Raw genomic sequence first — 12881 nt, 5'->3', positions numbered from 1 at the left:
ACCCTAAAAGCCAATGCGGGCATCCTGGGGCCAACACGGTCACCCTAAAGTCAATGCGGGCATCCTGGGGCCAACACAGTTACCATGGGCACCCTGGGGCCAACACGGCTACCTTGAGCGCCCTCGCGCCAACATGGTCACCCTGGACACCCTGGGGCCAATACGGTTACTCTCAATATATCGTTAGTTTCACCCAGACAAAAATCTTCTCCTACTGCCAATAGGAGAAAAAGAAATTTTAGACTTCTCAGTAGAACAACGCGTTATATGTATGTGGCATTTTTCTGAAAATTTACAACCGCTGAGTTAAGCCAATTTGCCCAAAGCATCAGTGCATGTAGAGTCGTGGATAAAACTCTTTCATGCTTTAACCTACGAACACGTGTGGCTTAAGGGAAAAAATTCCTGAGTGTGGTGTTAAATGACAATTATTTACCTATTATTTGATTGGTGTTTTACGAAATAATAATCAAATAAATAAATAAACTCATGATTTCAGTCGAAATGTTGCGGCCTTTACGATCCCGTTGAGATCCGGGGCCCGAACAGTTTAAACTTCACATCCTGGCCTAATGCTACATTCCCACTTCCGGGTTCCTGTGAAACGGCAGATATGGTAAGACAGCCTGTTCTCATTAAAACATAGCCCTTTAAAGGGTGACGTTGGCATAAAAATTATGCAAGCTTCATATCAAAGGCTTTGACAAATTAATTAGAAATATGATCATCCAAAGTGTTTGTTTGTTTTTTTTTTTTTTCATTAATTTCTTTATAGCAGAACAGGACATTTTCTTTCTCTTTGAGGGCAAACTCGTTATTCTATTTTATGCACTTGCGCAAAGTTTGAATTGCAATACGTTTACAAACAATACAAACAATATGTTTGTTAATTTGGTTTAAACCCTGTGGTAGGAGGAAACATCAAAGTTTGAGAATCCAACTTCAAATGTTTTGTTTTGTGGAGAAGATGAATATTTTGGACTTTGCATGGCGCTGTGAAACAAACTCGTAAACCAGTTATATCAACTCTTGTGTTAACCACCACTGTTTCTTGTTTTGTCTTTGCAGGGTTGTCGTGAAGACTTGTTGAAAAAAGCCAATGTGTTTTACCTTCTTGTAGTAGCCTTGTCAGTGTCGTGTATGTTAACTCAGGTAAGACAAAGCCTTGTGTGTTACCTTGTCACTGTCGTGTATGTTAACTCAGGTAAGACAAAGCCTTGTGTGTTACCCTGTCACTGTCGTTTATGTTAACCCAGGTAAGACAGAGTCTTGTGTGTTACCTTGTTACTGTCGTTTATGTTAACTCAGGTAAGACAAAGTCTTGTGTGTTACCTTGTCTCCCAAAGGTTCAAGTCCAGTTCATGCTGGCTTCTTCTCCTGTCGTACATGGGAAGGTCGTACGCCCTACTCAGGAATATTTTACGTGAAACATTATGTGCTTCTTAAATGCGTAGCAATTTGTTATCATTTATTTTTCTGTAGTTACTTCTCAGTAAAATGAGCTTTGCTGGACTACTATCTGAGTAGTAAGCCAGCGTTCAATAAATCTGTATTGACATGGACATGAGCATCCGGTCTGCTTTCTTTGTTGAAATTCCTTTCACTTTCGCTTTCAGATTCCAGCATTGCTCAACGCCCTTTGCCTGTTCTCAGCAACGTGATACAAGATAGAAGAATTCCATTGTGAAAAACATTTGGTCTCAAGCCAAAACTAGATGAAGTTCAAACACCCCGATCACAAATGCGGCAGCCATATATTACCCGTGGACCGCGGAAATGCTCTTAATAGCACCCACTGAGACGTTATTGAGAACTGGATTCACTGGTGTCGTTTTGACCTATTAACATTGTATTTTGACTGATACACTGTAAAGTATGCGCTTAGTATTTGAACACAAAACCCCGTCAAAATGGCTTTCATCTTCAAGTTTTTACCTCATGATAGGATATTTTAGAGTTCTTCTTAAATTAGGAAACGTGAGAGAAATGCACGATTAGATCGTTGATGCTTTCATTGACCGCTAATGTCATGTTCATTTACCTATACTAGTATATCTGGTCGCGTGAACTTTTACAGTGTGACCTGTAGGCCTGAAGCATATTTTCATCAAATATCACTGAATCATGTTCCGTTTCTTTCTTAAATTTGTGCAATCGTTATTTTTAGCTCACATTTACTTATCAACATGCAGATGTGTGTGTATATGGAGTAAGGGGAAATGAATGTATAGTATGTTGATGTAGATAGATGAATTGTATGATGATATTTGTTTAGATGACAATACGTACAACGATAGCATAAAGTCTATTTCGTTTATAGCCAGAGCTCAAATAACTCAGTCCTAAGTTTGATCATTTTTCGGACGGCAAAAATGCGCAATCTTGACACTTACCTGGATTGATGTCCACCCTACGTGAAAGGGGTCGAGTCCACAAAGCCAATCTTAACTTAAAATACTACTTTTTGGCTCGTTTTTAGGCCCTGAGGATGAAAATTTTGACCATCCTATCAGTGTCATCTTAAGACAACTGTGTTAACGTTTCAAGTTCCATTACCAAAAAAAGGGGCCTGTGTGGCTCAGTTGGTTAGTGTGCTAGCGCAGCGTGATGGCCTAAAAGCCTCTCACCAATGCGGTCACGGTGAGTTTGTCCAGCTCATGCTGGCTTCCTCTCCGGCCGTAAGTGGGAAGGTCTGCCCACAACCTGTGGATGGTCGTGGGATTCCCCCGGGCTCTGTCCGGTTTCCTCCCACCATAATGCTGACCGCCTTCGTATAAGTTAAAAAATTCTTGAGTATGGCGTAAAACTCTAATCAAATAAATAAATAAATAAATTACCAAAAAAAACTAAACATTGTGGCATGGTTTTAAATTTGGACGTAAGTCAGAATTGTGTTTGTAGAATCTGCCCAGACGATGCATGTATCTTTCGGCAAGGCGTCCGTACCCTGTGATATGAATGACATAGAATATCGTGTCTGGTGTCTTCCGGCATGGTGTTCTAATGAGGCACCACTATGCGCATGTCAGCATTGAGAGCAGTCAGCTGCAAGGTGACTAGTGTATTATCTAAAGCGTTATTGATTCTCAACAGAAACAGGTCATGATTGTGCTGTGTACTGTGTTTCACTGTGATGTTTCCTGTCTTTATTAAATAGTGTTTCTCGCAGTTCATATATTTAGTTTTGTTTGGGCTATTAAATCATTCTGAATGACACAGAAAGTGTCCATTTACAGGACTGAAACATAAAATAACAGGTGTCATTGTGTTGTCGCGTTACGGGCTAAAAAGGCAAAACATCTGGATACAAATAACATTAGTGATCGGTAACTACTAATTCCGCTCCAGGCAGTATTTCTTCTGTGGTTTGTCGACCTGTGGTTTGATAAACCTGAGTTCCTGTAATAATGGCAACCTTTCAGTTCCACTCATTGATTGTCAGTAAAGTGTTTTCAAAGAGTAGATTATCATTATCTGTCTGTTTATGATTGCTAATGATTATGTCACGCCCATCTTATAATTAGGAAGCCAAAATTGTCCGTGAAGCACATAGATATACTCAACAAAAATATAAACGCACGAAGCAATTTTATATTGTTTTCCTCTCAGTATTAAATAACGTGTGAACTCCACAGACCGGTCGGTAATCACAGTTTACGCTCTTCATGATGTTAAGGGTGGGCACAGTCATTACTGAGTGAAGTGAACTGTGATTACCGACCACTCTGTTTTCACACTGCCATGGCTCCTGGATTATTGCTCTAAAATATGAAAATCTGATGGAACTTTCGGTTGATAAAAATTAGGGCAATTATACATTATCAAACGTGGCTGAAATTTCCATCATATTTTCATATTTTAGAGCTATATCCAGGAGCTATGGCAGCGTGAAAACAGAGTGGTGGGTAACCACAGCTCACAGCACTCGCTAACGAGTGTGTCCACCATTGGCATCGCCGAGAGCGTGCACTGTGATTACCCATCACTCTGTAGAGTTCACACGTTATTTAATACTAAGAGAAAACGATATACACTTGTTTCGTGCGTTTATATTTTTGTTGAGTATACATGAGTTAAACTAAATGTTATCTATAACCTTAAGCACTGTTCTCTTCCTCTAAAAGGTCGAGTGGTCTGATATCTTATAGACACGATCATGCAGTAAACTAAGGGATTACTAAACCCAGAGATCGAGGTCCAGCTATTTCCACCGGTACGAACTAGTTTGCTGAAGGAAAGGTCACGTGGTCATCGGGATAGAGGTCACGAGGTCATGAGGTCTCTGAAGTTTCTGAAGGGGTCAGAATCAGTAATCCATGGGTCACTCACAGCGCCACGACCTGTACTTATCTGATAGTGTCAGCTAGATTTTGGGCACATGCATAAAACTCAAATTCTGCAGATTTAAACTTGAAATGAGCATGTTTTTAGTATTGCTAACCGCTGTAAGCTGACATACGTTGAAATACTTAAGTTTTTTTTTCTTACTAAATCCTTTCTTCAAACATTCCTTCTTAATTGTGGTCTCTAACAAGATACGCCTTTAACAACTTAGCCGATAAGACAATAGAGACCTCCAAGTTCAAACGCGGTTAAAAATCCTAGGCATAAGTAGTTTCTTTCAATTTTTTGTTTAATATTTATTATTAAAAATAATAAAAAGACGATGGCACGAAGCGATGATACGATGACACGAAGCGAAGATACGATGTAACGAAGCGATAGAACGATGCCACACAGCGATTGGAAGACACCACCAAACATTAAGACGAACAGAATTCAACACAATTCTGTAAATTTTTAAATCAGAGGTATAAAACTTAATCGATGCACTCATAAAAGATGCACGGCCATGGAAGATATGGTTGCTTAGTAATAACACGCCAAAATGCTCTCTAATGTTAACTGTGTTTTTTTTATAAACATTGTATGCAGTCTGGCACGGCTTAACATATACAAACGACTTACTCTGCTTATGTACCATGGAAAACACATCAGCGTTGTTTCTCTCTTCAAAGCTATGGTAGAGTCAGAAGTGAAAATGGCACACCTGTGTTTTACACACCGGCAGGATCTGTTCTTTTGATGATACGTCAAGTTTAAACCCTTTGTCAATATAAATAACAACAACAATTTGAGGATTGTGTTGGAATAGTTTGTTATTTTGTTAATATAATGTACTGCTAGTTTGCATCTAGTCCTTTTCTCGTTTTAATATGTAAACGATGCAGTAGCCGTTGTATGTTCCGAACTTCGGTAAATAAATATAATTTCAAAACAAAACAAAACAAAACAAAAAAAACAGGTTACACCTCGAGGAAGAGTTGAATCTTAGAGGTTGCTTTTTCTTTCTTTGTAAAAATATTTTTGTGTGAGTAAAGATATAAGCCGTCTTACATTAAATTAATGTTTATAATTATAATGGATAATTATTAAGCTATGGTGTAACGTAACATGCGGCAACTTTAGAGAAATCATACGTAAATCCTATGCAGTCACATGCTATGCGTAGGGGCGATATCAGGCTGAAACTTACATTTGTTATGTATTAATTGACTGCGGATAACGTCGTGCTCAAGAATTTTTCAAAATCTTACATTTGTGGTGCACTGATTTTCCCCGCTTTACAGTGTCTAGTGCAAAAAATAAAAGACATTTCAGTGAGACTGGAGCAGGCCACCATTTTTCTATTTTATGACCTATAGACCGCTTCAGCGCATGTTTGGTGCTTTGTAAATCGCATACAGTTTCCTGCACTGGGGCGCATTCCCCGCCTTACCATACCAGATTCTTTTGGGTTGTATAAATATATAGTGGCTGAGAAAGAACGGCTCGATAAGGACAAAGAGTCATTTACATTGGCGAGTTCGAATCTCAGCCAGGTGCTTTTGCCGCCGACAGAAATATACGTTACGCAAGATTACGATCACACCCCGGGAACCGATAGCAACGGAATGTATCTATCGTAAACTTGGAACAACCTGTAGCAACAGAATTTCCTCCAAATCTCACTGTCCCAGGGACCTTGGTAGACTGATGACACATCCTGCGGGCCGTTTACGTTCGTTGAAGCCCATTTGTCTTTCGACAGCATGGTGTGTATATCTGTACTCCACCCAGTAGCATGCCAAGGGTCGGTGGTTTACCCCGGCTATAACGGTTTTCTCCAACCATGAAACTGACTCGTTGGATGAAGGAAGGATAACAGTAAACGAAGCATAAAAATCAGATACCTGCTACACCTACCCTATACAGCACCACACGTAGGTATACGTGCTACACCTACCCTATACAGCACCACAGATACGTACTATACCTACCCTATACCACAGCCTCACAGATACGTACTACACCTACCCTATATCACAACGTCACAGATATGTACTACACCTACCCTATACGACAGCCTCACAGATACGTACTACACCTACCCTATACCACAGCGTCACAGATACGTACTACAGCTACCCTAAAGCACAGCGTCACAGATACGTACTACACCTACCCTATACCACAGCGTCACAGATACGTGCTACACTTACCCTAAACCACAGCGTCACAGATACGTACTACACCTACCCTATATCACAGCGTCACAGATACGTACTACACCTACCCTATATCACAGCGTCACAGATACGTACTACACCTACCCTATACCACAGCCTCACAGATTCGTACTACACTTACCCTAAACCACAGCGTCACAGATACGTACTACACCTACCCTAAACCACAGCGTCACAGATACGTACTACACCTACCCTATACCACAGCGTTACAGATACGTACTACATATACCCTATACCACAGCGTCACAGATACGTGCTACACTTACCCTAAACCACAGCGTCACAGATACGTACTACACCTACCCTATACCACAGGGTCACAGATACGTGCTACACTTACCCTAAACCACAGCGTCACAGATACGTGCTACACCTACCCTATACCACAGGGTCACAGATACGTAGTACATCTACCCTATACCACAGGGTCACAGATACGTACTACACCTACCCTAAACCACAGCGTCACAGATACGTGCTACACTTACCCTAAACCACAGCGTCACAGATACGTACTACATCTACCCTATACCACAGGGTCACAGATACGTGCTACACTTACCCTAAACCACAGCGTCACAGATACGTACTACATCTACCCTATACCACAGGGTCACAGATACGTACTACACCTACCCTATACCACAGCGTCACAGATACGTAGTACATCTACCCTGTACCACAGGGTCACAGATACGTACTACACTTACCCTAAACCACAGCGTCACAGATACGTGCTACACTTACCCTAAACCACAGCGTCACAGATACGTACTACACCTACCCTAAACCACAGCGTCACAGATACGTAGTACATCTACCCTATACCACAGGGTCACAGATACGTACTATACCTACCCTAAACCACAGCGTCACAGATACGTGCTACACCTACCCTATACCACAGGGTCACAGATACGTGCTACACTTACCCTAAACCACAGCGTCACAGATACGTGCTACACCTACCCTATACCACAGCGTCACAGATACGTACTACACCTACCTTATACCACAGGGTCACAGATACGTGCTACACCTACCCTATACCACAGCCTCACAGATACGTACTATACCTACCCTAAACCACAGCGTCACAGATATGTACTACACCTACCCTATACAGCGTCACAGATACGTACTACACCTACCCTATACCACAGCCTCACAGATACGTACTACACCTACCCTGTATCACAGCGTCACAGATACGTACTACACCTACCCTATACCACAGCTTCACAGATACGTACTACACCTACCCTATACCACAGCGTTACAGATACGTACTACATCTACCCTAAACCACAGCTTCACCGATACGTATTACACCTACCCTATACCACAACGTCACAGATACGTACTATACCTAGCCTGTACCACAGCGCCACAGATACGTACTACACCTAGCATATAACACAGCGTCACAGATACGTACTACACTTACCCTAGATCTTCCACAGTATGATTACAGGTTGTAATTAGTGCCTGGTATGTTCGGCAAAAATTATTACTATATGTTTGAATAGAGATGCCTAATATCAAAATAACAAGCTAGCTGAGACGATTCAGCAGCAATGCTTTATGACGTAGAGTAAAATCGTCGATGGATACATATCTTTGATTAATAAACTCATACGATAATGTAGCGGGATTTAAGGAAGTAGGAATTAAGAAATAAATTTAACACAGGGAAATTTCATATATTCATGTTTTAATGAATTTTCACGGAAGCTTTATTAAGATCGTTATCTGACGGCATACTAGTTAATTTACGAAGTCAATATTTGCCAATATAGCGTTTATTCGTTCTCGTAGGAAGTTTTAAACTTACGTCTATATGTTCATGGACGAGTGATTATGTTGTTGTTGCTGTATCGGCGTTCATACATATTTGGGATAATTATAAGTGTTTTTCAGAAATGTAGTGATGATAATGTAGAAATTACGAAATTCTATGCCATTGTCTTATCTGGAAAACCTTTACCTTCTATTTTCGTTCTTGTTTCACACAGAAAATGTGACATTTATTGTCCTCAGTTCAACCTCGAAAGCAGAAGTTTTGTGTTGCCGCCATTTTTGTACATTGGTCAAAAACGGTGAAAAATTGCTTTTCTGACCAATCAGAGTCTCCTGATTTGGCTCATTGCTCCGCCCACACAATGTGGAAATCGATAAATAGGCTGATTTTTCAGCGTTCGCAGATGGCATTGGAATCTGCCGAGAGTTGACACCAAATTGCTGGTAAGCATCCTCAGTAAGTAGCTATTTTATTAAGAGTGGGAAAATTCTTGTACCGTGAATTGGGAAGCAGTCCCAGTATCGGGAAAAATGATTTGTGATCCAGTTTAAAAATTCAGAGACAGTTGACACTTAGTGGGAATCAGTCTCAGGAAGCCGAGAATACAGTGTCAAAAATCTGGGAATTTTCCCAGTCCCAAAATTCTGGGACTCATCAGTCTCACAATACCTCAGAATCCAGCTCCAGTCTAAAACAAGTTGAACTTGTCTGAGATATCAAAAGTGGACCACAGAGACTATGTGCCAGAATATATCAACTGAACTTTGGCACCATAATTTGAGACAAGAGTTTTGTGAGACTTTGTCTCATATGACACTGAACTGGGACTCTGTCCCATATGACACTGAACTGGGATTCTGTCCCATGTGACACTGAACTGGGATTCTGTCCCATATGACACTCAACTGTTTGGTACTTGTGTCAACTGCTGGTTCCTCCTTCGTCATAATTCATCATCTGATTCAATGAAAATCTGTTGTTGGAGAACTTTCATTTCATATAAGAATTTCAAATCTCATGTACAAGTCATACTGGATAACAGCCCGAGTTCAGGAAATGTTATGAAATATTGAAAGAGTTCAGGGGAGAGAATCCTGATTGGTTTGTTCATTTAACAAGCTTCGCTCGGCACGTTAAATATTAAACAGGATTAAAGTGATTGAATGGTGTCGCACTCTGCATGCTTGAGAAGACACCATAAGAAACGAAAGCACATAAGACAAATGCAACAACTGAACCGCTAGAAAAGCATGGTACATTATCTGGATTCAGATTACATTATCATGCCTATCTTGCATCTTTCTCGTTTCACTTTCAATAACGCCCCCCCCCCATACACACACCCCAGGCTCTGCCCGATTTACTACTCCTAGCATAATACCGGCTGCCATCGTGTAAGTGAAATATTTTTTAGTACCGGTACTGTTTAAGGTACCAATGAAATAAGTAACTATACACTCTGACATCAATGAAAACTGTTACTTGCTTCTATCTAAATGAATCTGTCCTAATTTCTTACTTTATATACTTTTTAAGTTGTTAGGTTACGTGTAACTATTTTATATACTTTTTAAGTTGTTAGGTTACGTGTAACTATTTGCCAGTTATCACTCTGTGGTCGCTGTTCTGTTACGTGTAACTATTTGCCAGTTATCACATTGTGGTCTCTGTTCTGTTACGTGTAACTATTTGCCAGTTATCACACTGTGGTCGCTGTTCTGTTACGTTAACTATTTGCCAGTTATCACACTGTGGTCGCTGCTCTGTTACGTGTAACTATTTGCCAGTTATCACACTGTGGTCGCTGTTCTGTTACGTGTAAGTATTTGCCAAGTTATCACACTGTGGTCGCTGTTCTGTTACGTGTAACTATTTGCCAAGTTATCACACTGTGGTCGCTGCTCTGTTACGTGTAACTATTTTCTAGTTATCACCCTGTGGTCCCTGTTCTGTTACGTGTAACTATTTGCCAGTTATCACCCTGTGGTCGCTGTTCTGGCGTTACTCTCTCTGCTGTAAACCTTATATCATATTAGATACATCGTTAAACACAAATAAAATAAAATCTCATTGTATAAATCTTCGGTCTTTGGTGGTTTGAAACTCGTCTTGCGATTATTGACCCGGAGGGTCCATAATGGTTGACGACTGGTATACGAATGTCTGTTTTGACACATGCGCAATTCAGGCAATTGGGTGCAAGATTTGCCTCCGAGCTGGAGAGTGAATGAGAACCGATTTGGGTAATACTGCTATACAGACATTATAGGTTGTTGCTGTAATATAAATGTCTGCACTGTAAGTTTGCACCAAGTTAAAATATATCTGAAATTTTTTCTGTTTTTGATAGAACTGAAAACTTTTTTGCCAGTGTTATTTCCTACCCTCTGGAGGTTACCAAGGTAATAAAATGCTATGACTTCACTTCCAGCAACCCCAGTTCAAAAAATTGGTGGTCGTGCTAGGTTGAGTTTTCGATATGTTGTAGAGAAAAGCGCAAGCTGCATGTGGTGGTATGACATTGCACCACGCGAAAGTCAGGCCGTATATATTTCTCAGGTTGAAGCTGACAAATTTACTACATAAATATTAACGCTCTCGTGTTATCATAACGGGCCATCCCGTGGTTATGTTTGCACAAAATGTCAAGACCCTGTTAAAGAAAGGGCTGCTTATTATACCACAGGTTGTAGGAAGGAAATCGGTCAGGCGTTGACCCGTATTACTATTTCCCTGACACAATTATTGCTCCGCAAATACAATATCGGCTAAGCATACTGTGAACAGGGTTTACAACATATGCCAGACACGTTGGGCATCGTCTATGGAACACTCGGCAGTTTCTGGATGTCTTTCGACAACGTGTCACGTGGCACCACAACAGACGAATATCAGTTCGGCCAGTTGTTGAACTGGTTGAAAGTATACAGGTCGGCTGACTGACTGACTGACTGACTGAGTGACTGACTTTTTAAGTTCGTTGCCGTTCTCTCTGCTTGAGTACACAATTTTTTTACGGTGATTGAGCTGGATGACCTGATATAAAAAATGATTTGTTTCACATCTGCTTACCAGCGGCATTTGTTTAAAATTCATGGTACCGTCACAATGTCTATACCAGTGAGTGCATGTTATAGATACCCCAGAGCTATTTTTGTTTACATTTTTTGCTTTTATCGGTACACTTTTGAGCAATTTGAACGTTTAACTATAACGTTGTTTGTTAACTGTACGCGCACCTGTTCAATTGTCAATCAGGGAAATACATTTTGCCTGAGGGGCTTTGGTTATACACCTGTACCGGTAATTACCAGAACCAGTTAATTGTGGTTTGTATTCACATACCTGTAAGCAAGACCCTAAATTCCCCAGGCTATCAGGTCTTTGTTTAATAGAGTTTTTTACTTAAAACATTTCGCATATTGTGTACATTTTTTACCCCTTTATATACTAGTCTATTTTAGCTGCTACATGCAGCTGCATAATTCGTTGTGTTAGTTTGTCCGTTAGTTCTTCCGTCAGTTGGCCGTTCAGTTGGTCTGTCAGTTGGTCTGTCAGTTTGTCCGTCAGTTTGTCTGCAAGCTTGTCTGTCAGCTTGTCTGTCAGCTTGTCTGTCATTTTGTTCGTCAGTTGGTCCCTCAATTTGTCGGTCAGTTTGTCGGTTTGGCCTTTAGTTTGTCTGTCAGATTGTCCGTCAGTTTTTCTGTCGCTTTATCTGCCAATTTTCAGTTTGTCTGTCACTCTGTCTCTCAGTTTGATTTTCAGTTGGTCTGCCAGTTTGTGTGTCGATCAGTTATAATCAGTAAGTCGGTAAGTAAATGTTGATTCTAACCGTCAAATCCGACATTCCTATGGTACTCATGGACCATGAAGGGGCGTTCCAAGTGGATAATCGCGAGATCCATTTCCATTTCTTATCCATTTTTAAACTCCTGAAACATCAGTTCCCAAAGGAATCTGCGATAAATAATATATAAATTGCGAATTAGTCATTAGTTTTCATTGATAAAGAGAGGCCCATGGGTACTCTACATACGACATCCAATTCAAGTCTCAATAGACTCCAGATCGAATACAAATCTAGGTCTCTGGGTCGCTCTATGATTACAACTGTTAACAAAAGTACCCTGTTAATGTAATAAAAATCGCATCCGTAAATAGCCCGTAGTTCCGGGTTATGCGGAACTAGATACAATTATGACACAGATGGCCGGAGATTCTCAGTGATCTGTCCATGTTTGCCAACAAGGGTGCTGAGTAATTCTAGACCAGTGATGTCTAATATATTTGCAATTAACATCCCTGCATTTTTTTACCTAATTCTGGCTAAGTCATGGTGCTAGGGGCATGTCATTTACTACTGATTCAACATTTACATGAATAGTCAGAAGTGAGGTAAATTGATAGGAGGCCGTATTTCACCGGTTACGTGTGATCATTTGCCAGCTATCACACTGTGGTCGTTGCTCTGGTTTTTCTCTCTGTTCTGTACGTCTTTAATTATATTA

At 40.5% G+C, this 12881-nt stretch overlaps 1 protein-coding gene across 3 annotated transcripts in view; it reads left to right on the top strand.

The window, feature by feature from the left end:
* LOC135464087 (uncharacterized) overlaps positions 1-1934 on the top strand; it is a 22331-nt gene extending 20397 nt beyond the window's left edge. For all 3 annotated transcript variants that reach the window (XM_064741576.1, XM_064741575.1, XM_064741577.1), the window contains exons 6-8: positions 500-616; positions 1069-1152; positions 1617-1934. In XM_064741576.1, coding sequence (XP_064597646.1) covers positions 500-616; positions 1069-1152; positions 1617-1661 — 246 coding nt within the window. In that variant the 3' untranslated portion in view covers positions 1662-1934. The remainder of the gene's footprint in view (positions 1-499; positions 617-1068; positions 1153-1616) is intronic.
* The last annotated feature ends 10947 nt before the right edge of the window (positions 1935-12881 follow it).

This window comes from Liolophura sinensis, chromosome 3 (genome assembly GCF_032854445.1).
Source record: "Liolophura sinensis isolate JHLJ2023 chromosome 3, CUHK_Ljap_v2, whole genome shotgun sequence".
NCBI classification, from domain to species: Eukaryota; Metazoa; Mollusca; class Polyplacophora; order Chitonida; family Chitonidae; genus Liolophura; species Liolophura sinensis.
The sequence above is the reverse complement of the archived record's forward strand: the minus strand, read 5'-3'. Positions and strand labels throughout refer to the sequence as shown.